The sequence below is a fragment of the Notamacropus eugenii genome, chromosome 2 (genome assembly GCF_028372415.1).
Source record: "Notamacropus eugenii isolate mMacEug1 chromosome 2, mMacEug1.pri_v2, whole genome shotgun sequence".
Taxonomy (NCBI): Eukaryota; Metazoa; Chordata; class Mammalia; order Diprotodontia; family Macropodidae; genus Notamacropus; species Notamacropus eugenii.
The window spans coordinates 359,646,758-359,674,663 of record NC_092873.1 but is presented as its reverse complement, the minus strand read 5'-3'; the positions used below and the strand labels follow the sequence as shown (position 1 = coordinate 359,674,663).

Below are 27,906 nucleotides of genomic sequence, written 5' to 3'. Positions count from 1 at the left end.
GCAGCCCGTGCGGTCAAGGAACTCATATTCTATGGGGAAGAAACCACGTGAATGCAGATAAGTTAATACAATATAGATAAGAGTGTGATTTCGGGTTGGCATAGAGCTACACCAAACAGGGGGAACAAGCTAGGCCTCTAGAAATGGAGAGAGGTGGAGTTGAAGGATGGTGTGCCAGCTTTGTGGGGGATCAGGCTTGCAGAAGGGAGAATGAGAAACTGCAAGTAAACAGGTCTGGTAGAAACAGGAAGTGCCTGGGCTTCTCTTTCGGAGCTCTATCAGGAAAGATAGAGTCAAACCACATTATAGGTGGCATGCCTGCTAAATTGGGATGACTACTTACTTCATCCTCCAAGCTGTAGGAAGACACCTAAACTTCTTGAGCAGGGGAAAGACATAGTCAGAGCTGTGCTTCGGGAATGTCATTTTGATGAGGTTCAGGGGTGATGGGGTACCCCAAAATACTGACAGTCTGGATCGTGCTCGAATGAATTCGACTCAAGCCTTCTTAAAACTAAAGAAAACAAAGTTTACTAAAGATTTCGCCAAATTGGGTTGCCTCTTAAGGAGCCTAAGCATTTGTAACGCTTGTATTCACAAGTGGGCCAGATAGAATCTGAGTGCCTTCATGGAGGCAAGATGGAACTTAAATACAGAAAAGAGTATAGGAGGAATCTGGGGGTTGTCTGGTAGTCCAGGGTGATGGGAGGAGGGATCTAGGGAGGGTCCTGAGGATAAGTCCAAGGAGGGAATCCTAGGACAGTCAAAGGCCAGAAACAGCTGGAGGTCATTAGGAGACATCATACAGTGGAGGGTTTGGGTGGGAAGCAGGTGGGGCAATCCAGAGATCTTGATAGGGGCAGTATGGGAATGGATACAGATCTTGATGGGAGTGGTCGTTAGCCTGGGGAATGGGGTTTTGATGGGATCAAGGGTGGGGAGTGCAACAGAGACCTGAGTAGAATGATAATGAAAAGCCCATGGGCTTCCTGAGACTGCTGGAACAAATGGGAATATTAGATTTGAGTAAGAAAGGCCAGATTAAGTGGGAAGATTCAAGGGGAGCTCAAGGAGGCTCCCAGAGTCTGAACCCCATCAATTTTGGCAGTTGGATGGCAAATGGATTGAAGAGGAGAGAGATTATAGTCCAGGAGGTTAATTGTAGGCTGTTGTGATAGGGTAGGTGGTAGGAGATAAGGGCCTGCCTAGTTTGGTAGCCAGGTGAGTAATATATAGCATTATCAACATACAGTATGTGTATGTCAGAAGCTAAGATTGGAAAATTGGGAAGACAGTGGGAGAGGGTAATAATACTAAAGGAGATTAAGGTGTAGGGAGTATACATGGGAGACCGTAAAAGAAGTGAGGGCTAAGGAGGGAGGAGAACTGGCAATGTATGAGGAGGAATACCTTAAAAGAGAAAAGCAACGTGGGCAAATTCTATAATAGTATACCTACTTTTCTGAACGGGAAAAGAGAATGAAACTTGCTCAACTTGTCCTAACATTGGGGGTTTTTTATACTATTCCTATAGAAGGTGAAAAGATAGAAGAAAAAAAAGAAAATCCAGGAACAAAAAAATAAAGAGGAGAGAGACTTGAACAAATTTAAATATAGGAAAAAATACTAGATTTGTTTTTGCTTTTCATTGAGGCCTTTCATGTACTTATTATTGGTTGATCTAAGGCTATAAGCTCTTTAGCTTTCCAGTCTTAAGGGCTTGTGTTAAAAAAACTGGCTCAAAAATGTTTCATGTAAAGTATTAGTTTCCAAATAATTTTTACCTTGTGTCTGTTCAGGTTCGGTGAGAGAGAAAAGAAATGGATTTATCTACAGTCAATATTGAAGAAGTAAAGAAGGTCATCATTGGCATGCAGAAAATCTTAGAATGTCCTATCTGGTAAGTTTGTAGGCCAGTCATCATTTATTTGTGACCCCTTCCCAAGCCAACACCAGCATAAAAGTGGAAAAATGGCTTGAAATCATTAGAAGAATAAATTCCCTTCTAATAACATAGAAGGGAAAGTACATTGTATTATATAGTGGCTCTCAAAAGGTGTATTTCAGCATTTCCTTGAAAGTTTGCTGAAAATTGTATGATATTTACCCTTGAAAGCACTTGTGTAGGTCTCCCACAAATTGTATGGAACTTACCCTTCTGGTTGCATTCACATGCCTCTAGGTTCTTCCCTAATGATTTTTTTCATGATAAAGAATAATAATACTGTAGTCATAAACTAAAGATGATTTAGAACCACTGACAGTTTTACTTTATTCAAGTAATGTTTAAAAAAGAAATGCAAAACAGTTATCACATCATCATTCCCATCAAAATTTTCCTTCTGAATAAATAAATAGGTAACAATAATAAAGCATGATAGCTCATACACTTTAAAATCCATACATATATAAAATTGATATTTCTTTATAAAAAAAGGAGATAAAAAAACAATCCTTACACTAGCCTTGTATGAGAAAAACAGCTACTTGCTTTTCAGATTTAAAAAAAAAATAGAATATGTCCTTAAGTAGTAGGGATTTTTCATCATTTATATTCATTCTTTACATTGTCTCACACCAATAGTATATTTATATCTACACCATGTAATTGAATATTAAACCATCAGTTTTGTCATGAGATCTAAGATAATATAGTCATTGCCTGGATCTCAGAATCCCCACAATCACTGGGTTACTATAAACCCTAAAGCATTATTGGGCCAGATACTGGCATACTATTTGATATTTTGTAGTTTTTCCAGCTCTGACTGATAAAGCCAAAGATCTATTCTCAGAAGGCACAGAGGGGTTCTTATGATCAAGAATTACCAGGTCTAGTCAAAGTGTTTCTTTTAACTGCAGATTCACCTGAACCTCAGTGGTCTCTGACATTCTTGTGGCCTTCACTAATCTCTTTAGGATAGCATTATGCCATGAGTTATAGCCCTAACTTAAATGATGATTACAGTGGCAGAGGACATAGTGAAGACTATTTCTCTCAAGGCCCTATACCAGCAACAGAACTGATCTCCAGAATTAGATTTCCTGGCCCCATTCAAAGGAACACACAGCCTAACCTGGCTTTGTGAATAAAATGCCAGTCCACAAATCAGGTAAAAGCTCTTTCCCCCATAACAAAGTTCAGGGTTGGGGCTGTAGAGGGGATAGGATACACCTTCCCCAGATCAGGTTTCATACATTCCAGCTTTTCCTTCTCCTCTGGTGATTTTTTAAAAAACAGAGGCACCTCCCTACCACTACTATCACCACTCATCCAAAATACTTTATCTTATTTGGAATAGGTACATTTCTTTCTGGATTCAGTTCACCAGATAAGCCTTGAAAGAGCCTACAGTCTAGAGAGGTAGGAAATAAAACATGAATACTAATAGGTATGATACCTAGTAAAAGGAAATAAGAACAAAGAAGAAGTTCATAGTATGTGTTATGAGAAATTTTGCTACATAGTCTTTTCATATCATCCTGGTAACTCTTGGTTATAAAACCCTTACTGTGCCTTTTGAGAATAGATCCCCAACTTTCATATCAGCCAGAGTTTGCAAAATTAATATTTTTCACTCTGAGAAGGGATGAAGAGATCCCTTTCATCTGGGAGAGATCAGGGAGGACTTCATGGAGGAGCCTTGAATCTGAACTGGGCCTTAAAAGGAGAGAAGTATAATAGGCAGTTGTGGAGTGTTGATCTGAAAACTTGGTTAAAGAAAAGGCAACAGGCTAAATGCATACATTTTATAATTTAATTAATTAATCAATTCCCTGTTAAAACGGTAACATAATGCATTATGGAGCCAGAAATGTTCTGGCTGCCGATACAAAGAATTGGGCAGCCTTAAATATGTTTTAGGACAAAGAAGTGTTCTGTGTCCTTCAGATTTATGATCTCCATAAGTGACTAAATAGACCATTAGTAAGGGAATTTCTTAATTGCATAGATTGTAAATACAATAAGATAACAGAGTTTGACAGAGTTGCACATAGAAATTACGACTCAAGATGTCTGTTTTCTTTACCATTAATATGCCATAACATAGTATATGTCTACAAACATTAAGATATGGAAAACGTCCTGTTATTCAAGATAGCGTCCTGTTATTCAAGATAGCGTCTTAGGTTAAAGGTCTCTTAAGGAATGTTAAGTCAGCCCTGGCTGGCTTTTGTTGACATAGGAAGAGGCATTCTCTGAGTTTGCTTCAGAGAGTACAAAGAGATTATTCCAAAATTTTATATTAAACATTATCAGGAGGGAATGTCATGGAAAATATCCATATGTCTCCTTTGTCCTCGAAAGGATGCTTAAGAAATCTAGCATAGTAAACTAATCTGAGCAAAGTAGCTCCTGCTGAAACAAAACCCTTTCTCCTTTTAAACTGAATGATACTGCCAAGTCTGATGAATTTATTATTTGTACGACAGTATTCTATATTTCTCTGCTAAGCTATCTGCTGTGCTGGTGAAGTAATTTCTAATATCCATGTGAATTTCTCTTTACGTATATAAGTCAGATATCAAGGCTAGGGCCTGGATTTTTGTTGTTGTTAGCCCTTTGTTCTCAAAACCAGTGTCATCTTGAGGGTGATGACTTGCCTTGCTTGTGAGTTAGGTTTAAGTGAGGCAGAGCGTGGCCAAGTTATCAGCTTCTCTCTCTCTTGAAGAGTCTGGGGAGAGTCCTGGGGCTAGACAAAAGTCAAGACTATCGGAGGTGGCCCAGGATGCAGCGGGTAACCTTGGCCTTTTCTAAATTAAGGTCTTTCTCAGGTCTCTGTGTCTGAGGCAACTTCCATTCATTGCCTAGAGTGTAGGTGAGAACTGAGACAAAAGATGGCCTAATTTACCATCACAAAAGAGGTAATCTGGGAGTGGTAGACCTTCAAAGTTTCTGGCCTTGAACACAAACCAAATGCTTTTTAACACTCATTCTAAGTCATCAAAACTAAGTAGTGTGCTCAGGAGGTGTGGGCTGGGACTATCATTGGCCATTCTATCAAAGCCAGAGTGATTTGGATTTAAAGGGTAGTCAAAGTCACGTAGCTCCACTTGAAATGCAATGGGCTTTTTTTAAAGCCTGTTTTTTCCGAGCTATATTTCAAGAAATCTTAAATAAAAATTGCACAGGACAAAAAGTAAATCATCCTAGCTTTTTGGAAAAAGGAATAAATGAATGAATAAAGATAGATTTTAAAATCTAGTCCTAAAATATCGTAGAATATAAGCAACCAAACATATTCCTATGGAGCATATGTGGTGAGACAAGGAAGAGGAGAAAAGAAAGAATTCCCCAACTTCTGTTGTGATTGGCAGATGGGGCCCCAGACAGCAGCTACCACTCCCATGATTCTAGAGATAACTCTCAGAGACTGGACTTCTACTTTATGTCCTGTTGACCTGAAAACTTTGAAAGAAAAGGCAACAGGCTAAATGCATACATTTTATGATTTAATTAATTAATTGATCAATTCCCTATTAAAGACAACGGTAGCATAATGCATTATGGAGCCAGAAATGTTCTGGCTACCCAGTGCAGAAATCTTCTGGCTTATATACATTTTGCTGTGAGAAAGGAACTCTCCTAGTTGAACAAATCATAAATTCAGTAAGACAAGACAATTAACAAAGCAATGTCGGTCAGGCCTTGGGATTTCAGGCTGGGTAAGCATATGTCTCGGTGATAAGGAAAGAAATCCCACCACTAGTAAGTGGGAGGCTTCCTGCCCTAAACAGATAACTGACATAGGAAAGGGTAAACAATGTTCAATAGAAATTACGACCTAAGATGTCTATTTTTCTTTACCATTAATATGCCATAACATAGTATATATCTATAAATAATAAGATACAAAGGAAAGTCCCATTATTCATAACATAGTATGTATCTATAGATAATAAGATACAAAGGAAAGTCTCATTATTCAAGATATAGTGTCTTAGGTTAAAGGTCTCCTTAAGGAGTGTAGAGTCGGCCTTGGCTGGCTTTTGCTGACATAGGAAGAGGCACTCTCTGAGTTTGCTTCAGAGAGAACAAAGAGACCGCTCCAAAATTTTATATTAAACATTATCAGTCCCAAGTGCCAAATGTAGTCTCTCCCATCTCTCCCCACCGCATCATCCAATAGTTTCAATTAGTTTTTACCAAAGGTATTTGTGTACTACTCAGACATTAAAGCAAGGGTCTGCATTACAGTAATTATTGAACATTCCTTGTCGATCCTACTACTCTGTATTTGACTTTACTTTATAAAAATGAATAGGGTTAAAAATGGTGAAAATACAGTTACAATTGATCTGATGTCTGTAAAAGGTCAAATGACAGGTAGGATCATTGACTACAAGTAATCTACACATGAAAAAATTCTATATTCCATCTATACCACATGTGAGAACATTTTAATTTAAAAATAAAGCCAAAACTCTAGGATTTTTTTTAAATGGGCCTTTGATTATTTTTCTTCTATAATCATACTGTCAGTGATAGTTGACATTAAGAATATAGATTTAAATATGCTAAAAAAGGAAGGTGACTGAAGGCCAGCAGGCATTTTTCTTTCTACCACGTGAAAGTGCTGAGTTCTGAAAATTTCATATCAGGGAAGTAAAAATAGGGTAAATTTGTGTTCCAAGTTTAAGTCAAATACGGGCAAGATTTAGAAAGCAAAAATGCTCCAGCATTTTAGCTAAGCAACAAACCACAAAGGCCCAAAGAAATTTACGGTCCAATTTGTGAAGACTCAGACCCAAGGAAGCAGGAAATGACGGTATGGGGGGAGGGGGATTACTTTTGAGAAAGTACAAAACTTAGGGTAGAATTCTCGTGATATTTATTTAGAGTGATCAAAATGTCCTTAGTAATGTGACAGTTGACTCCATTTATTTTACATTTCCATGATACCAAATCATAAAAATGTAATGTGCCTTCTCTGTTACTCTGGAATATTAGATCATCTATTAAAAACACTCATACATAAAAATTAAAGATGCAAACATGGGAATTAATGCTAGGTTTTCCTTTTCAGTCCACTATTGCTGTATAACTATTTCTACTTAAGCTCTTTCCTTAGAAATGTGTGTAGATTTGCTCATCCTTGTGACTGTCAAATATTTTGCTTCTTTGATTGAAAGCTCCTTCAGGACAGATACCTTGCCTATGTAACTTGCTTTATGTAGTTTTTATAAGCACTGTTTGTAATGAAGTGCTTAATCAATAAATGTCTTTTGATGATTATTGGAAACAGTATAGTAGGAGTGCTAGTAAAGGGCAAGTTTGGCAGGTCTATCTCAGATAAATTCTAGCCACTTCACTTGTAGGACCTTCATCAAATCCCTACATCTCTCTTAACCAACCTCAGTTTTCTCATTTATAAAACAAGAAGTAGAGATGAGGTTGTCTTTAAGGTTCCTTCCAGCTAGCTCTAAATCTTTTAATACTATTTCTCTGAACTCCCTTTGCTTCAGAAAGGTAGCACGAGAGAGTGGAAAGGGCATTGAGCTTGGGAGATGTGATTGTGATAACCTTAGACAAATTACTTCCCTTACCAGAGCCTTAATTTCCTCATCTGTAAAATGGAGAATTGTAATGCTTGTACTGTGTCTAGCATAGAGTATGCAAGTGCTTATTTTTTGTTAACATGTAAAAAAAAAAGATGGGTTTGAATATTTGACATTTCTAAAGATTCTTCTTTCTGCTTCTTTCATTTCTTATTATTAATTCAGACCTGTGGTTTAATCAGTGTAGGGAATTTCTTCTACCAATACAAATAAATACCTGGGCCATAACTTATTAAAGTTATAGAGTATTGCTCAGGGCACCTGGAGGTTGTGTGGTTTGCCCACAGTTGCAGCCAGTGTGTGGCACAGATGGACCTTAATCCTAAATTCAGATATTTAGAGCAGAAAGGGAATGGGCCTCAGAGATCATCTCATCTAGCCTGGTCATTTACGAATGAATAAACTGAAACCTAGTGAAGTTAAGGGATTTACCTAAGACCACACAAATAGTTTAAGCATCAAAGGCAAGATGTCAAGCTAGGTCCTTTGGCTCTATCCACTATGTCCTGCTGCCTTTGCTTTCATCCCTAGATTAAAAAAACATTGTTAATACTAGAAGTTCTTGTTGAACTATTTTTTCCTTTACTTAGCTGTTTCAGAAACATTTTCTTACCAATATTTCTTACTAAATATGCAACGAGTCTAAAATGGGTCTATTTTGAAAAATATTTAAATGTGGATCTTTTCCTGTCTTTATGATAAACATTGACGCTGTCAGTACCCAGGAGAACAGATTTTGCCTGATTTATTTTATTCTCTTTCCCATGTAAATGTTCATGAACATGTGTCCCAACCTCCCATATGGGGGTACACACACATACTCACAATCACATATTGGAGTTTTCATCTTAAAGTTTATGTCTCCAGCATGTTTGGGTAGTTTGAGTTTTAATTACCATATTGGAATGTAACTATTTCCAAATTGAGTCACTGGATGAGATTGAAAACCATCTGGCATCGTAGCTAAATCCGAGCTCTCTTTACCAATTTCCAAGATATGTAGAAGTACAATAATAACATCAGAGTTCTCTGTGCTCCCTAGTTGTTTCTTATGTAACTTCATCCAGATAGTGTTATTTTGTATAGTCCTTTACAGTTTTCACTATACTATCACTATATAGCACTAAGGCCAGCAGAATGGATTATTATCCCTTTTTAAAAGAAACAGTGCACTGGAGTCAGAGGACCTGGGCTCAGATCCAGTTCTGCTACTTATGGCCTTAGAAATCTCATTTGTCCTCTCTTGACAGTCAATTTCTTCATCTTCCTCAGAGGCAGCTAGCCAACAAGTGAATAGAGTCCTGGGCTTAGAGTCAGGAAAACCAGAATTCAGATCCTGCCTCAAATATTACCAGCTATGTGATCCTGGGCAAATCACTTACCCTCTCTCAGGCTTAGTTTCCTCACCTATAATGTGAGAGGCTTAGACTTGATGGTTTCTATGATACGATAGTATGTCAAAAATCCCATAATCCAAAAAGCTGTTACCAGTCCCTCCACAAATGGACTTTGAATTATCTTTTTTTATTTGAAAAGAACTGTTTTCCAATCCAATTTTGTAGTCCTCTTTGCAAAGAGCAGGGTCAGAAAATTAAAGAGACCTTTTGGGAAACTAGGATTGTTGAGGTTTCATGAGTTGCTGTGGTAGAACTATCTCAAAGAATTCAGTCAGACCACCTCCAATCCAAGTATAGGCATTTATTGAGATTGACTCCTCTCATGGATCAGGCTAAGTTCCAAGAGGAACCAGCAACCTCAGAGTTGAGTGCTCAGAGAGAGCAAGATGGATTTTGATAGGGTAAAGATACAATTATGTAACAGAAATTTACATAGAATATAGGAATATGATTAATATTAAAAAGGCAGGAGGAGTTTGTTAAGGGATTAGGTAATGAAGAAGGGGTCCCATGTATGGTTTGGTGGTTAAACGTTCTGGTCGTGCTACCCTCCAATTGGCTAGCTACTGTGGTCCTGTCTGTTCAAGATACATAGATAGGTATTGTGGTCCTGTCTTGGGCTAGATGGATGATGTGATTGTGATTGACTACAAGAACACACCTGTTTCTGTGGGAATGGGTCTGGGGGTCATGACTGGGTAGAGGCAGTGGCTGGGTTCCCAAGTCTGTTGTTTCTGTGAAAACTGTGAGTTGCAGGGACATACATGTTGTTCTAGTGAGCAGTGAGACATATATGAAGACATTAGGACATGGGTGGGGGCCAGGAAGGTACAATGGACCGGTGATGAAGTTAGATTATTGGACCTGGGGGCAGCTCTATTAGGACTCCATCAGGATGAAACGTTGAACCATTGTGAATAGGTAAATGGTTTGGGGATAGATGACAGTAGCCCTTGGTGAATAGTAATCTATTTAGCAAGCACCAGTTCTGTGCTGATGATTATACACTATAAGTAAACATAAAAATAACAGAAGGCAACATCACTTATGGGTTAACTGGAGAGAGGGGACACACGTGCACATATATGCAAAGTGACCTTACAATATTCAGCAATATACCAGTGAGTATAAATTACTATACAGCAATGTTAAGTCATTAAGTGTTCAGGGAATGCAGGGAAAAGGAAGGATCAAAGTGACTCCTGAACAATTAAATCTCTACCTCAGACTAATTAAAAAATACTGAAAGCTGTACATTAATTTGGTCTTCCCAAAGGATATGCCTGCTTTTTAAAATTTGTGTTTCTTGATGCTACAGTAAAAATAAATTTTCTTTTTTTTTCTTTTCTATTCTTTTAGTCTGGAGTTGATCAAAGAGCCTGTTTCTACATCCTGTGACCACATATTTTGCAAGTAGGTATCAAGATTCCCTGCAGTTTCATAATAGGACTTCTCTGATATTAGCATGTTCTTTTGGCCTTTTAAATTAAACTTAGAAAAACTTAACCTGAATCTGTCACACTTTGTTTTGCAGAAGCTCTTAATGAACCAACCCATTTTGCCATACTTATAACCCCAGTTCCTGTTAAAGGTGCTAGCATTTTGTAGGGCACAAATTACTGTATGGTCCAGTCTTTGCACACATTTTTATATGTACATTTTGAAGAACAGGAAAAAGAGAAGACAGCATTGTGTGACAGTCAGCATTTGTCCTTATTACTCCCAGATTCTTCTTTTGGTTTACTTCTCTCCCTGCTCACCCCCACTAAAAGTATCCCTCATGCCCACAACCTACTTCTTTCTAAACTTTTTCAAAATGAGAGAATATTATATCAGACATTTATACTGTGCTGAAGTGGAAACCTTGATAGATTATGTTAACTGTGTATTGAGATTTTTAAGCAATTTTTATCTCTTATACAGGAATGGGGGTTTGTGTCTTTTGGAGGTAGAAAGGATAGGAGAGCTTTTCCTTGTTCTTGAAATCTAGCTTCTAAAGCTGGCCCTGAAGGTAAATCACTTTAGTCTTTTCAGGTGCCTCATCCAGAAGGGATAATGATGTTCTACTACTACCCCTAGGATAGTCATCCTGAGCTGTAAGTATTAGAGGACTGAGATTGAGAATTGGAAGGGCCCTTGGAAGACTTCCAGTAAAACCTCCTCTTTTCACAAATTAGTTAAATGAGTCCAGATAGCTTAAATATCTAAGTCCCACAAGTGGTAAGAGCAAAGCCTGCCTTTGAATCCAGGGCCTCTGATTCCAAATCCAGGGCTATTTCTACTATACCACTCTGCTTCCTTCCTAGCTGCTCAGCTGTGGGACATACCTCCCTTTCCCTTATCCTTGAGCTCTCCCTTGTTATCCTTCTCTAAGGTTCGTTCACCGATCTAGTGATCTGAATTCTTTGACTTGTTACCATCATTCAGAAGATTTCTTTTTGATATCTGCATTATTAATGGGGTATGAGTATCTCCTTTTCAGCTTGCACTCAACTCTTCTACGTCTGCTTTAAGTTTGGTGATGGGGGATGAAGCAGAGCACACCTCACAATTTCAAGAATTTGTTGCCATGGTGTTTTGGACCTATGTTATATACTGTACTGCAGGGGTTCTTAACCTAGAATCCCTTCTTAGAGTCATGTTTTTAAGTGTACAAAGTAAAATACATGGCATTACAAAGGACACCAGTTATTGAAATAAATAGTTACCAAAAATTTTTTTAAAAAGTTCAGGGACCTTGGGTTAAGAACCCCTGATCCAAAGGCTACAAAATATCATTATAAAAATATACTTCTGTGGAAATGATACTAAGTTACTTTTCTTCAACCTTTCCTTAATGTTTGATTTTTTTGAAACCATTCTAGGCAAAAATAATATTAAGAAATATATCTTTAATGTTATAATGAAATTGAAAGTCTTGCATACTGCTTGCATAATCAACTTTCTTATGAAATTTCTTCTATGATAACATTTCATATTCTGAATTATACCCTGGTCTGTAGGTTGAATAATGAGGTAATACTGGGAGACAGAAAGATAATAAGAACATTCCCGTACTCTAACCTTACTTCTTGAATTGTGTTTTACAATTGTCTAATAATGGAAGCATTTTTCTAGCCACAGGCAAGCTTACAGTTCTGAAATGATCTTTCCCTGAAAAATAAGTCAGAAAAGATGTCTTTCACCATGTATTTATTAACTTAGTTTCTAAGTATCAGGCAGTGTGTGCCACCCTGGGAAACACTAGGATAATGAAATTTTTCAAATCACCAAAAGTTGTATTTTACAGGAGCTTGTACTTAATTCACTGACACCTGCCGGGATGGAGCAGTTTCCTCCACATTTAAAAATTCTTCAGGAAATAGATATGTTCAGAAACATGTTCTCTGAAAAAAGCCATGAAATTCTTCTATAATGTTACAATTTGCCTGCAGTTTTTTTTTTACTAGCTATTGTATCTTGTCATCAGATACTTCTCTATTTGAAACACCATCACTTCTAGGAACCATTGCTGCTACTTCTGACCTTTCATGTTCTCTTTCTACTTCTTCTTTCTGCCTTTTTCTTTTTCCTTTGCCTGTTCTCATTTATCCTGGGAAAAAGGCAAATCTGTTAGAGGCTTCACCGGCCAGTCAAAGCAGGTTATCCTCATATTCAGCAAAGTAACCAGTCAGAACTCCTAGAGTGAAATCTCTGGATTTTCAGCTCTTCCCAGCTGTTTTCATTTATTTCTGAATGCTCAGTGGCTGGTGCCTTGTTCCCAGAATGGTGGCATATTTGCCATCTATATCCACACTGGAGTCATTTCCGGAATGAATGCATTAACCTAAAGATTTCTGGAAGTCTGGATTCCAGATAGTTTAAGTTTTATTTTAGTACACATGTAGTTAATTATGTGAAGTGCATTCCAGTTCTGACAAATTGCCATGTAGCACAGTGATAGTTACATATATCATTAATCAGGAATCAAACTGAATTGCTTGTAAATTTTATTTGGTTACAGCAGTACATTTTGTACATGCTTATATCCTCAGTCATTATAGGTCATTGCTCATGTAGCACTGGCATCCAGTTGTGCAACAGTACTGTCGGCTGACCCATTGGACCAAGTCCAAAGGAGGATTTTGAATAGACTAGAAATGGTGACATTCAAGGGTCCATTGAAGGAATTGAGGAAGAGAAGACTGAGAGGAGACATGAAATGTTTACTTTATGTATTTTAAGGCCTTTAATGTGGGGAAAAAAGATTGATTAGCCTATTTCTTGACTTTTAACTCTATGCCAAAGTGGGGTTCTGCTTCCAGAGTGGAGAAGGCACTGTCCCAAGCTTCAGGTTTTTATGTAGCTGTGAGGGACCTGTAAGTTTTCAGTTTTTCCAAGATAGTATCCTCTTAAGGAGAGGTACATTTACCACTGTCCTGGCCTATGCCTGGTCTATGAGTGACCACAAGTACTCTTTTCTGCCCTGGAACTGTGACAAAGGTCCCTGCTGCACTGTGGCTGCAAGGCCTGGTGGTCTAGTCCTCCTTCTGGGACTGCCATCCAGGACTGTGACCCAGATCTGAGTATGGGCAAAGCAACAGAGTCCTGCCTCTGGTGCTAACATCGAGTCCTCTGTAATCTCCCTCTGATCAGTTGTTGATCCCCCTTACCATCTGTGGGCTGAGAGCTCCAGAAACAGCTGCTACCAGTGCTGATGCAGTCACTCCCAAGGCTTGGGGCCAGATCTGTGCTGGTACAACCTGCATTGGACTGTGCTCCACTCTCACCCAGGTGCATCAGACCTTTCCTGTAGATCTTCTAAGTTGTCTTATGCTGGAAAATTGTTTCATTCCACCCTTTTGTGGGTTCTCCCTCTCTAGAATTTGTTTTGAGGCATTATTTAAAGGTACTCATGGGGACTTGGGGGAGAGCTCAGGTAAGCTGCTGCCTTTTCTCTGCCATCTTGACTCCCCCTCCTTCCTCTCCCTCAAGCAAAAGCTGGAGAACCCTTTGCTGAGATGTCCTAGAGATTTCAGCACAGCTATGAGTCAGAATAGATGACTTATGAAACCCCTTCTAACTCGGTGAGATCATCTGATTAAATCAATTCCACTGACCAGTGATCGTAATTCACCTTTAATATAGATGTAGGATTATCTTGTCATGTATGGCCCCCTCCGCATGGGGTACCCCAGCCACAAAAAGTAACTTGCTTTGTTTTTCCTTTCTTTTTATAGATTTTGTATGTTGAAGCTTCTCAGTAAGAAGAAAGGGCCCTTTCAGTGTCCACTATGCAAGGACAACATAACCAAAAGGTATATAACTGAAGTGATGGTGGGAGGTAGGAAAGCCCAAGAGCACAGCTGATAGTCTTGCCAATCCTAACCATCAGTAGAAAAAAAGATTTAGGAAAGTATGTTTTAACAGGTGGAATGAGTTATTTCTAAAAGTGTTGGGAAGTTTGACGAGTTCTTTGTTGTGTTAACATCAGCTGGTTAACCTATAGAGTCACAGAATTATGGCATGTTTGAAACATTAGAAGGAGCCCTGGGGAGCAGCCCCAACCCCCTCATTCTGTTGATTTACTCTGTAAATGTAACAGCTAGTTAGTGGCAGACCTGTCTACTGCCCTCCCTACTTTGCTTCCTCCACCCAAGTGCAGAAATTTTGAATCTTTCCTTTGAGTCACTCTTTATTTTGAGATCCTTCTTAAGCAATACTTTTCTTTGAGGACTTCATCTGGTAGTCCAAATTACGTCCTTTATTTGAGAGCAATAGTGACCCTGGGCTTTGGATGAAGAGAGCAGCAAACTCTTGATGACCTTGATTTATGCCAGTGGTGTTTACCTGTACCCCAGTCAGGGCATCCCCAACTCCAGGCAGTTTTAGTGTTTGAGCTGTATTTGATTCTTTAGAGACTAAGTTGTAAAAATAATGTGTGCTGCCCGTTAGTTTATTCTGATGTGAGTGATGTTTTAATTATAGTGTAATGTCTGCAGTATCTGGAAGAATTAATCCTCTGTCCCCAGAAAACAATTTCTACAGTCACTGTGCCTGTGTTTTTCCCCTTGTGTCATAGCTCTGTTCCTTGCCTTTATTTATTTTCTTTGAACATCTCTGAAACATGGATGGTGACTTCATTTTAAAAGTATCCATCAAATGCTATTGTTTCAGAAGCCTACGAGAAAGTACAAGATTTAATCAGCTTGTCGAAGGGCTGCTGAAAACCATTCGTGCTTTTGAGCTTGACACAGGATTCCAGTGTAAGTGTCAGATGTCTCCTGAGATGAGCATTCTTGTACCCAAAAATATGTACCATTATTTTCTGTGACTGTATGATAAGTTTATTTTAATTTCCAGTTTATAATTTCCGTATCGGCGTGCCTACTAACTTTGTATTATTGAAAGACTTACTGGTCTTGAGTGATGAAAAGAAAGGACCAAAATAGCAGCAATAATAATGCCGTTGCTGGGAAATGGGCTAGAGAAGGGATTCAGGGAACAAGGCTCTACTTAGCCCAGGATCCCAGTATCCTGGTCCTAGAGAGACACAGAGATAACATTCCCCATACCCAAGTGTAAAAAGAATTGGATATAGAGGCAGAGGGCCTAGGTTTGTATTCCAGCTCTGCAACTTACTTCTCATGTAACCTTGATGATTTAACTTCTCTGTGCCTCAGTTTACTCATCTGTAAAATGAAGAGGTTAGCCTAACCCAAAATCTCAGATCGAAATAACAGTTCACATTTCTCTGATGCCTTAAGGCTTACAAAGATCTTTCTTTACAACACCTGGGAGGCAGGTAGCAAAAGTAATATTATTCCCATTTTACAGGTGAGGAAATAGTCTTAGAAGGAAGTTAAATAACTTCAAGTTACTCAGCTAGTGGGTATCAGGACCAGTCTTTCCTGCCTCTCAGTCTAGCACTATTTGAATCACACTCTGCTGGGCAGTTTTTCAAGTTTTCCAGTAGGAGTAGACATGTATAACTGGGTTCTTAAATTATAGAGAATGTCATCTTTACCAGTATTTTCCTTCATGATTTTCTATATTGTAATTTAACAGTTTCAGACAGTCAGGATTTTTCAAAATGGAAGAAGAGGACTGCTGAGCCCCTAAAGAAGGAAGTTGCTATCATTCAAAGTATGGGTTACAGAAACCGCATCAAAAAATTCAGAGCCAGTGAACCAGAAAATCCAACCTTGGTAAAGCCCTTTCTCTTCTTTTTTAAGGCAGTTGGGGTTGAGTGACTTGCCCAGGGTCACACAGCTAGTAAGTGTCTGGGGCCAGATTTGACCTCAGGTCCTTCTGACTCCAGGCCCTGTGCTCTATCCACTGCACCACCTAGCTGTCCCACGTGTTATAGGAATTTAAGGAAGAGGGAAAGAATGGTGTCTAGCAAGAAAGCCAAGTGCTTGCCAGCCATATTCAGGGCCTGGTTTGTCTGAGCAGCTGCAGGACAAAGGGAAGGGTCCGGGCAGTCTCCTGAGAGATAGAAGAGTTACTGAAAGACAGACCTAGAAGCAGAAACAGACAGCGTTGTCCTCTTCATTATTTTTCTCAATCATTTGATTAAAAGATTCAGTCACATTCTTATAAAGTTTGTGAAAGCTGGGAAAGGAGTAGTTAATATATATGATGATAGAATCCACATCCAAAAATATGCCAAACAGACTAGAACAATAAATGAGCCGATTCTAATGTGGTGAAGTGGAATAGAGATTAAATATGAAATTTTCATTTGGATTTTAAAAAAAATCAACTGCCCTAGTACAGGAAAGGGGATAAAGGCCAAGCAGCAATTTGTGTGGAGAAAAACGAGGAGGGGTTTTCAGAGCTCTGGACTGTTTTCTTGTTATGTTCTGTGTTACAGTATCCAGGTTCTGGGGTTAGACATGTTCTTCTGGGACACCTATGATCCTTAAGTTATCTTCACCCATCCTATGTTTAAGTCAGTGACTTTAGCTTATATTCATGTGATTTTTAATGTCATTGCCTTTTGCTCCATGCCAAATTATCCTCCACTTCAACGTTTTTGTGTTCCAGTTCTTTTACTTTTTTAGAAAGAGTCTCTATGACATTCAATTTTTTTATCTACTAATTGTGTTTTTTAATTTTTTACCTTGACAGTTCTAATTTCTTACCTATATGCAATCTTTATTTCTTCTTTCATGGATTGCATTACAGGATTCAATATGAATCAGTAACGTGAAGTAGCATCCCAAAAAACTGACCCTAATTCTTTTTCTAACCCCAAAAGTTGGCACAGTCTTAGACTTCAGTACTTTAAAGACTTGTCATTTCATCAGTACAGTGCAAAATGCAACTCTTTGAGAGATTCTATGACTGAAAGATTTAACAGCCTGTACACGAAATCTTTCTGGTTTGGTAGAACCTACCACTGTTCATGCTCTGCTAGCATAAACTTTGAGAATGCAGTATTATCACCATGTCATAATGAGGAGTTGAAGTAGGTCTATAGTGATGATTCAGTCTTAGGCTGTATTAATAATAATATAGTGACAGTACTCAGAATGCAGATCCTAATTCCACCCTCTCGAGAACTCATTTAAAGTTTTGTGTCTACTTGTAGGGGACCTCATTTTAGGAGAAATGTCACTGGGTCCAGAGTCACTTTGATGATAAGGAGACCTGATTTGCATGAGGAAATCCTGCACTGATAAAGGGAATAAGTGGAAGGCAATGGGAATGTTTATTTAGCCTGGAGAAAGAAAGAAAGCTTTAAGTGGGTGGGAGAGGTCATAGAGATAGATCTAGAGCTGGAAGCCTTCTAATCCAACCCTCTTGTTTCTTAGAGGGGGAAAAAGTGAGACCCTAGGAAGTTCAATGACTTGCCCAAGGTCACATCTATTAAGTTTCAGAGATGGAATTTGAACCCCAGGTCCCCTCATTCCTAGCATCTGGGCTCTTTCCACTGTACCACATCATGGCAGAGAGCATTCTGAGTATTTGAGAGGCTGCCACATGGAAACAGGACTTGTTTTTTTTTTTTTTGTTTGGCCACAGAGAGAAAAATGAGGAAAAGCTGCAGAGTGCTAGATTTCAGCTTGGATTTTTTGGGGGGGGAGGGTGGCAGGCAGTACAACTACTTAAATAGCCCAGAAGGCTGTTTGGGAAGGTAGAGAGCTTTCTGTCACTGGGGGACTGTAAGTGGAGATTAGCTGGCTGCTCAGGCATGTTGTAGAAAGCATCAGCACTCATAGGAGCCAGGCTAGACTTATGAGATCCCTTCCAACCCTAAGATTATACTATCTGGTTTGGTGTGACAAAGAAAGGCCTTTCCCCATGTTGATACGTTACCTATATTGTAGCTTATTTTTAAAAAAAAGCCCGGGGTCCTCAGTGTTCAACAATCTTACTGGTTTAAAAGATAAGTGTTCTATTTCACTTAGAATATTTTTTTTATTTCCTAGCTTTCTTGTGAAAATAACAAAGTGAAATTAGGACTTTTTTTGTTCCTGTAATGATGGAGAACTTAAAACGAATCGGTATTAAATATAACAGTGGCCAGTAGCAATTTTTCAGTGAGTGCATAAAGACTGAGAAGCAAGAAAAGAAAAAACTGGATAAAGTAGTAATAGACTCTTTCAAGTATTTTTCACTTATCCATTGATCCTCAGACCAGTAAAAAGTTTCAGCTGGGTAACTATACATGTCCTTTCAATGTCTACTGTATGCAGACCACTATGGTAGGTGCTTGGGGTATGTTAAAAAATAAATTGGACATGGTCTCTGCTTTTGTAGTTCTTTCTATCTAATAATGCCCTTATTCTTTACACAAACATAGAAAATATAGAGGAAATAACCAGGGCTAATTGGAATATATCATTGGTATTAGAGAACTGGATGGAGAACAGTACTAAATGAGTCCTGTTTCTATTTTCTGTTGCACTTCAAAATGTTGGCTACAAAATAACTGGTTGAATTTTAACTGATTATAATCAGTCAGTTCTGAGAATTTTCGACAAGTTTCTTTTCTGATACTGTACACAACTTCAGCTAGTAGTAGAGATCCCATGACATAGATTAAAGAGATATTTTTTTTCCCTTTGAGTAGATGACTATTCTCTGCATTTGTTGTCAGGAATCCAATCTTGGTGTCCAACTCTTTGACCTTGGCATCAGAAAAGGTTCCCTGAGGAAGAAGCAAAAGAAATGCATTAAAAAGAATGCTGTCTACATTGAGTTAGGTAATGGTCCTCACAGGCAAGTTTTATGTTGCATATTGGAATTGGAAAGAGGAGAGAAATGTTTTTACTTAAAGCCATTGACATTTTGTAGGTAGCAAACAACTTTAGAAAGAAAATAATTGCAGTGATTGGTCAACATTTTAAAAAACGTTTCAAGTATATTATGTGCAATATAACTATAGATAAGCAGTCAGTCGGTTTAGTGACATTAATGTAGCACCTATTATACACATGCTACCGTATAGATGCTATAGGAAGAGAAAGATAATTGAGTAAAACAGTTCTTGCCCTAAGGGGTTTATAGTCTAAGGAAGTAATGGAGCCAGAAGTACTCATTTGTTTTCCCAACTGGCTGAATAAGTATTCCTGGACAGAAGTAACTTGGGAGCACAGGACTAGTGGGAGTTTTGAGGAGCCAGGAACAGATGGGAGAAGTCTGGCAACGCTTAATGGCAGAAGTGAGCTTAGTGCTAAGTCTTCTGGTGGCTTTATCTTTGCTGGGATAATATTTGTAAAGCACTAAGCACAGTACCTGGCACAGTGCAGGAACAATACATGTTGATTCCCATCCTTTTTTTAGAATAGAGGGTTTGAAAGGGATATTGCTTATTAACACCTTATTTGCCTCAACCAGAAAACCATTCTCTAACTTGTGTTTTGGGGTGTTGGGGGAATTTTTTAGGATCTGATTCTTCTGAAGATGGTGTAAAAAATGCAGTCTGTAACAGGTATGTTGGAGATCGATCAACATGTGTTTATTAAGCACCTACCATGTACTGGGTTCAGGCAATACAAGATACAAGAGAAAACCCTTCCTATATATTATATGATATGCTTGTGAGGTAAATAATTCATTTGATTCTCATAACAACCCTGTGAGGCAAGTATTCTAATGATCCCTATAGTAAGAAGCCACTTAGTTTATGAAAGGTCACCCAGCTAGTAATGATGTATGGTAGGATTCAAATTTAGGTCTTCCTGACTCCAAGTCCAAGGCTTTTTCTGCTGCACTGTGCTTCTTATCATGTTCATGAAAGAATAGATAGGTAGTATTTTCATATTAAGGGAGTACTGATGCTCAAAGTTTCCATAGATTAGAATCAGGCCTGGAAGGGACATTTGAGATCATCTAAGCCCACCCCCTCGTTTCACAAGTGGATTAGTGTAAAAGCAAGTGCCCTGAGGGACACAGGAGGGCCTGCTGTCACAGATTCTTAGATCTGTATTTCTAAAAGGAAAGGCAGCTTTTGAGGGGTCAGCAATCACTTTAATCAAGCACATGTATCATTCACTTAGTTCAGGGGAAAAAGTCAGCACCCTGAACTTCAGAGAAATACAGATCAACAGACAGTGCTTCCAGCTGCCTGACATAAGCAGTGCACACATCATAGAACAATAGACAGATCCAACTGTGTGACCATACATACGTAGTTAGGAGAGAGAGAAGCATCAGCATCTGGGTTTTGAAAGCGGGGGCTCCTTAGCTGCTGTCCAGAGTCTTATCCAGCCAAACAAACACTTGCAATCAGCTCAGAGTATTTATACATTTTTCAGAGCCAGAGGGCTTCACCACCCTTGAGAACCAGTGGTTCATTAGAAAATTAACAAAAGGTGTATGCCTTCCTACAAATCTTCCCTAATCAAACTCCCCTTAATGGGCAGGCTTATTAATGGGTGGGGAAGATCTCATTAGGAAGCAAAATTATATTAACAATAACCAAAAAATGTATTATCAATACAATTAGCCTGAGTCTAGCTACTCATTCTAAAGATCAGGTATTGTACCTAAAAGATTTAATAGAGTTGCATTTTTTTTTTAAATTTTATTATTGGCTTTCATAAGAATTGGCTTTTCATAATCTGATTTAGCCAGAGAATTCTGAGAATGGATGTGACTGAGAGAGATTTATGTTTTCCAGCTAAGAAATGGGGGGAGCTGGAGAAGGGATGACATAGGTATAGCTATAAATGTAGATGAAGCCCATGTAAATCTTATGAGCTGCTGAGTATTTAGGATGACCCATGTCCGTGTTACATGCCTTCCTCTCCTTTCATAAAAGGAACACTTAGCCAACTTTCATCTGTTGTCATGAATTATAAAGTTAAGCAAGAAGCCACGAGTTGGAGAAGACATAACCCAGATTGAATCTTCTCTACAATCCTTCCTGGCTGGGTTGGGTGATGGTATCACTGAGAAATCTTGATATAATCAGTTTATATTGTGTTCTATTCTATTAATAATTAATAACATAATTATAAAATAATTACTATAATGTATATTATATTATAATTAACCCCAAAAATATCACAATTCCATGAGACATGCATTACAGCTGGATTTATTACAAGAGAAAGGCACATGCATACAGGAACTCCTTCACCAAGGAGCCCAGCAGTGCACAGTGCAAGTGCAATTTAAGTTATAGGGAAAAGGGGAAGTCATAGGGAAGGGGAAAAAGATTAATCCCCTCCCAAAGGGGCAGAGAAGGGCAATGGCAAAAGCAAAAATCTTCCCTTGGACACTGCTAGACTATGAAGATGAGATGGAAAATATAGCAACTCGAGAAGACAAGTTCAGGGAATCCCTTAGCAGTGCTTACTCATTTATCCATTTTCTCTAGTGGTAGAACTGGGAGATAGAATTTTGGGGGATTCCTGAAGAACAGGGGCACGAGGTAGTAAAGAGGTGATATGTATCTGGCTAGAGTGTTTCTGGATATTCTGCAGTCGTTCTTGCAGCTTTATATCCTCTACAAAGTCTCATGTGAACTTAATACTCTGCCTTCTTGGGAGAGATGCTACCCTTCTCGGAATCATGCTTTTATTGTGAGATATTTATATCATCAGTTTTGACTAATCTCTTAGGATTTGCATAAAATTAAAGCATTGCTGGTCTCTACTATTTTGCCCTTTAAGACCTTCAAACTTTGACCTTTTTATTCCAACTGTGAAATTAATAGCAACAATAGTGTGATAGGAAAAAAACCACTGGATTTAGATTCAGAGTTTGGGCAACTAGGGGGCAGAGTGGGTAGAGTGCAAGATCTGGAGTCAGGAAGACCTGAGTTCAAATCCAATCTTAGACATTTACTGGCTCTGTGACCCTGGGGAAGTTACTTAACTCCTGTTTGGCTCAGTTTCCTCAACGGTAAAATGGAATAATAATAGCACCTAACCCCCAGGGTGGTTGTGAGGATCAAATGAGATAATCGTTGTAAATCCCTTAGCTTTAAGATTGGCATATACTAAGTAAGCACTACATAAATGTTAGCTATGACCATTGTTATTGTTAATTACCTTAATTCAAATGCTATCTACTTACTACCTGGGGGAAATCACTTCTTTGTACCTAAGATTCCTTATATGTAAAAGGAGGGTACTGGACTAAATTATTTATAAGGTTCCTTCAAATTGTAAATCCGAGGAGAACTACTTAATGTTCTAGCTCAGTTTTCTTTCTATGAGGACATGACTCCTCTTTTTCACTGGAGCCTCTGTCTTCTTTCCTATAGTATGGAAGACCAAAAGTTGTGTCAGACCTCACCACAAGGAACCAGACCTAAAGTCAGATTAAAGTCCAGAGGAAAAGGTAATGACAATCTTTCCTCCTATTTCCTGACTTGTTAAGCGTGGAAGACAGTATGTGTAGATGTGATATTGCCAAATGGCCCTGAAGAACAGCAGGGACCTTTAATAATCCATAGTACCCTTTGCCTTGTATAGAAGAGCAGACTCAGACTTACAATATTATCTGATGTGTTTGTACTGATAGCCCTTACTGGAGAATTCTTTCCAGGGAGAGGAATGAAGCCAAAGATAGAAAGCCAAACTCAAAGCAAAGAAACCTTAGTGTACTAAGGAAAACTGCTGATCACCTTCAGCTTCCTAAGATTCAGATTTGTTTTTTATATAACCTTTCAGGCCTGATTAGAGTACATAGCCAATCAGCAGCATTCTCTGGCAACTTTAGATAGATAAATAAAGCATTTCACCAGAGAGGAGGGGGTGGAGAAATGGGGGATTAGCCAAGGGAGAAAAGAAGAGTATTTGGAATGGAACTAGCAGGATTTATTATCAGAATAAGAAAACATTCCCTGTTCCAGGACTGGAGACAAGGGGAGGTGACCAAATACTTTTGCAATTGTGAAAGAAGTGCTTTTTGACAAATTGCAGGGTTGAGGTAACCATTTAAACAAGACAAGTATCTCTTATCAAGGACAAATAGTTGTTACAACAGTGCACGAGACCATCTGCTTTACTGTGCCCTTGCATCATTTGGTATATTTTATTTCTCCTTACTTTCCACTATGAGTTTTATGAGTTGGTTGGGGAATTCCTACATCATTAGTCCATTAAGGTGTCATGAAATCATTGTGATTCCTATTTTTCACCCACACCCTACATGAAGTTGCCTCAAATAATCCAATGTTATTTTAGCCATACTATCCATTTTTTTTTTAACTAGACTCATAATTTTATCAGTGTAGGGAGTTCCCATAAAGGAAACTCCCTCCACCAGTGCAGATAGATGCCTTCTCTACAACTTCCAGAGTTGCCTAAAGTATTTAGAGGTTGAGTGAGTTGTCCTGGGTCACTAGGCCAGCTTGCCAAAGGCAGGATTAGAGTACCACGTCTAATGCATTGTAAACAAAGCTAAATATATAACATTGTTTGACTGATTTACCAAATGCAAATTGGATGATCAATTTCCATAAAGTAGTAAGGCAGCTTTGTTGCTAGAAAGGGTGAAGACTGCTCCTTAGTAAGATTATTTTGTACTTTGTACAAGTGAATGTTCCATTTGCATGCCTGTAACCCCTTGATGCAGTCTTAAGAAAGTTAAGCACCCAGGCTAGTCTATTCTTCCTCTTCCTCTTCTTGCAGATGCTTTTGAGCTTCCCTACTCCTTAATCCACTGTATCCTTACTGGACCCTTCAACATTACAGGCTTACAAAGATTCTTGGCTCCACAATTTTTCTAGCAGACCCCTGCTGTAAGAGGTCCTCAGCTTTTCTTCCTGCCAAACTAAAAGTGATTGGTAGGAGACCTGCAATTAAAGTCTTACCCCAAAATGCAACTGCTTTTTCCTTTTGGCTTTGATAAGTTGGGGCCTCCACGTCTCTGATTTCTTATTGAAGCAATAATTTAGTGACCTGCCTTCTCCAGCCCATTCATTTTTCTTCATCTTTGGTAATTATACTCATCTCAATGCTGATTTTTCTTTTTAAAACTTTAAAAATTTACTTCATTAAATATTTTCCAATTATTTGTAAAAAAAAAAAATGTTTTTAATATTTTTAAAAATTTGGAGTCCCAAATTCTCTCCCTCGCTCTAGCCCCCAAAGTGGTAAGTAACATGATATTATTGTACATGTGAAGTCATGCAAAACATATTTCCATATTATCCATGTTGCAAAGGAAAACACACACACCAGACAAAAAACAAGAAACATAAAAAAGAATACTTCAGTCTGTACTCAGAGTTCATCATTTCTCTCTCTGGAAGTGGATAGCATTTTTCATCACGAGTCCTTTAGAATTGTCTTGAATTGTTTTAATGAGAGTAACAAAGTCTTTCATAGTTGATCATCCATACAATATTGCTGTTACTGTGTGCAATGTTCTCCAGGTTCTTTTCACTTTACTACTTTGCATCAGTTCATATAAGCCTTCCTAGGCTTTTCTAAAACCATTCCTGTCATCATTTCTTACAGCACGATGGTATTCCATCACAATTTTATAACACAGCTTGTTCAGTCATTTCCAATTAGTGGGCATCCCCTCAATTTCCAATTCTTTTTTTTTTTTTTAAATAAGCTTTTTTAAAATTTTCTTTTTTTTATTGATTTGTTTGTTTTCTGTTTTCTACAATCAGTTCCATAAGTCTTAGATTTTTCACCCTCTCCCTCCCCAAGATGGCATGCAAATCTTATATGGGTTCCACACATGTGTTCTTATTAATCACATTTTCACGTTAGTCATGTTGCATAGAAGAATTTAAATGAATGGGAGAAACCATGAGAAAAACCCAAACAAAACGTAACGCAAGAGAAAATATTCTGTTTCATTCTGCTTTTCAATCCCATGTTTTTTTTCTGGATGTGGATGGCATTTTGCCTCAAGAGTTTTTTGGGAATGTTTTAGGTCCTTGCATTGCTGTGAAGGACTAAGTCTACCAGAAAAATTACTTGCGTACTGTGGTTGTCACTTTGTACAAAGTTCTCCTGGTTCTGCTTCTTTCACTCAGTATCAGTTCATATAAGTCCTTCCAGGCCTCTCTGAAGTCTTCCTATTCATCATTTCTTATAGTACTAGAGTATTCCATTATATTCATATACCACAACTTGTTCAGCCATTCACCACTTGTTGGACATCCCCTTGATTTCCAGTTCTTGACCATCACAAAGAGAGCTGTGATAAATATTTTTGTACACTTGGGGCCCTTTCCCATTTTTATGGTTTCTTTGGGATACAGTCCTAGAAATGATTTTGCTGGGTCAAAGGGTATGCACATTTTTGTAGCCCTTTGGGCATAGTTCCTAATTGCTGTCCAGAATGGTTGGATTAGCTCGAAGCCCCACCAGCAATGCATTAGTGTTCCAACTCTCCCATATCTTCTCCAACATTTATCATCTTCCTGTTTTGTCATGTTAGCCAATCTGATAGGTGTGATGTGGTACATCAGAATTGTTTTGATTTGCATCTCTCTAATCAATAGTGATTTAGAACATTTTTTCATATGTCTACAGATAGTTTTAATTTCTTCCTCTGAGAACTCCCTGTTCATATCCTTTGACCATTTATCAACTGGGGAACAATTTCCAATTCTTTACCACCACAAAGAGAGCTGATATAAATATTTTTGTACATACAGGTCGTTTTCCTTTTTCTTTTTTCGTGTGTCTGTGTGTAGGCAGTTGGGGTTAAGTGACTTCCCCAGGATCACACAGTAAGTGTCTGATGTCGGATCTGAACTAAGATCCTCCTGATTTCAGTGCTGGTATTCTGTCCACTTTGCTGCCTAGCTGGCCCTCCTCTTTCTTTGACTTAGCAATACTAAACATATATGCACCAAATGTCTTTGCATCCAGATTTTTAAAGGAAAAGTTAAATGAATTACAAGAGGAAATGAAGAGTAAAACTATACCACCGGGAGACCTCAATTTCTCTCAGAGCTAGATAAATCTAAGTAAAAATAATTAAGAATTGAAAAGGATGAATAAAATCTTATGATAGACTTCAGAAGAAAACTGAATAGGAATATAAAGAAGTATAGTATAATTTGTTCTCAGGTATACAAAGCACCTTCACAAAAACTAACTTAAATATCAGGGCATAAAAATCTCACAACCAAATGCAATAAAGTAGAAATATTAAATCCTATTAAGATGTAGTTTCCCTGCTTCTTTAATTAGGTCTGGTTTTGCAAACAATATATTGTTGGATTTTGGTTTATAATCCATTCTATCTGTTTCAGTCATTTTTTATGAATGAATTTATCATTCATATTCAGTTATGATTACTAACTGTGTATTTCCCTCCTAATCATTTTCTTCTGTTTATCCACTCTCTCTTTTATCACCAGCACCACCCACTTTCTCTTATCCTCTTCCCCTCCTACTCCCTGTTAGGTAAGATAAATTTCTGTATCCAGTTGAGTATGTGCTTCTATTTTTCCTTTTTTGAATCAATTTAGATGAGAGTGAGGTTCAAGTATCACCCACCCCCTACCATTTTCACCTCTATTGTAAAAGTTCCTCCTTACATGATTCTTTAATGTGAAAGAATTTTCCCTACTCTTTCTCTCCTTCCCCCTTCTGCCAGGACATCCCTCTTTCTCACCCATCATTTTTTTTTAAATCATCCCAATATAATTGACTTATTCCTACCCCCTCTCTCTACGTAGAGTTCTTCTAACTGCCCTAATAATGAGAACATTATTAGAAGTTACATGTATCGTCTTCCATATAGATATGTAAACAGTTTAACTTTTTGAGAACCTTATGATTGATTTCTCTTTTATATTTACTTTTTATCCTTTTGAAGTCAAATTTTCAACTTAGCTATAGGCTTGAAAGTCCTCTATTTTATTAAATATCTATTTTTTTTTCCCTTGAAGGGTTATACTCAATTTTGCTGGGTAGGTTATTCTTGCTTGTAATCTCAGCTTTTTTGCTTTCTGGAATATCATATTACAAGCCCTCTGCTCCTTTAATGTGGTAGCTGCTAAATCATGTGTGATCGTAACTGTGGCTCCACAGTATTCAAATGGTTTCTTTCTGGCTGCTTGAAATATTTTCTCTTTGACCAAGGAATTCTGGAATCTGATTATAGTCTTCCTGGGAGTTTTCATTTCTGGATCTCTTTCAGGTGATGACTGGTAGATTCTTCCCATTTCCATTTTATCTTCTGATTCTAAGGTACCAGGGGAGCTTTCCTTTATCATTTCTTGGAATTTGATGTCCAGGCTCTTTCTTTAATTATGACTTTGAAGTACACAATAATTCTTAAATTATCTCTCTTTGATCTATTTTCCAGGTTAGTTATTTTTCTGATGAGCTGGTTCATATTTTCTTCTATTTTTTTTTTCATTCTTTTGACTTTGTCTTGTTGTTTCTTGATGTCTCATGGAATCATTAGTTTCCACTTGACAATTTCTATTTTCAAGGGATTATTTTCTCCATTGAGCTCTTTACCACTTTTTCCATTTTGCCAGGTTTGCTTTTTGAGATGTTATTTTCTTCAGCATTTTTTG

At 38.1% G+C, this 27,906-nt stretch overlaps 1 protein-coding gene across 2 annotated transcripts in view; it reads left to right on the top strand.

Annotated features, from left to right (window-relative positions):
* The window catches only part of BRCA1 (BRCA1 DNA repair associated), a 67,116-nt gene that overhangs the window by 515 nt on the left and 38,695 nt on the right, over positions 1-27,906 (top strand). For both annotated transcript variants that reach the window (XM_072646604.1, XM_072646603.1), the window contains exons 2-9: positions 1,800-1,900; positions 10,317-10,370; positions 14,177-14,254; positions 15,114-15,202; positions 16,005-16,144; positions 19,045-19,150; positions 19,833-19,878; positions 22,663-22,739. In XM_072646604.1, the coding sequence (XP_072502705.1) occupies positions 1,821-1,900; positions 10,317-10,370; positions 14,177-14,254; positions 15,114-15,202; positions 16,005-16,144; positions 19,045-19,150; positions 19,833-19,878; positions 22,663-22,739 (670 nt within the window). In that variant the 5' untranslated portion in view covers positions 1,800-1,820. The remainder of the gene's footprint in view (positions 1-1,799; positions 1,901-10,316; positions 10,371-14,176; positions 14,255-15,113; positions 15,203-16,004; positions 16,145-19,044; positions 19,151-19,832; positions 19,879-22,662; positions 22,740-27,906) is intronic.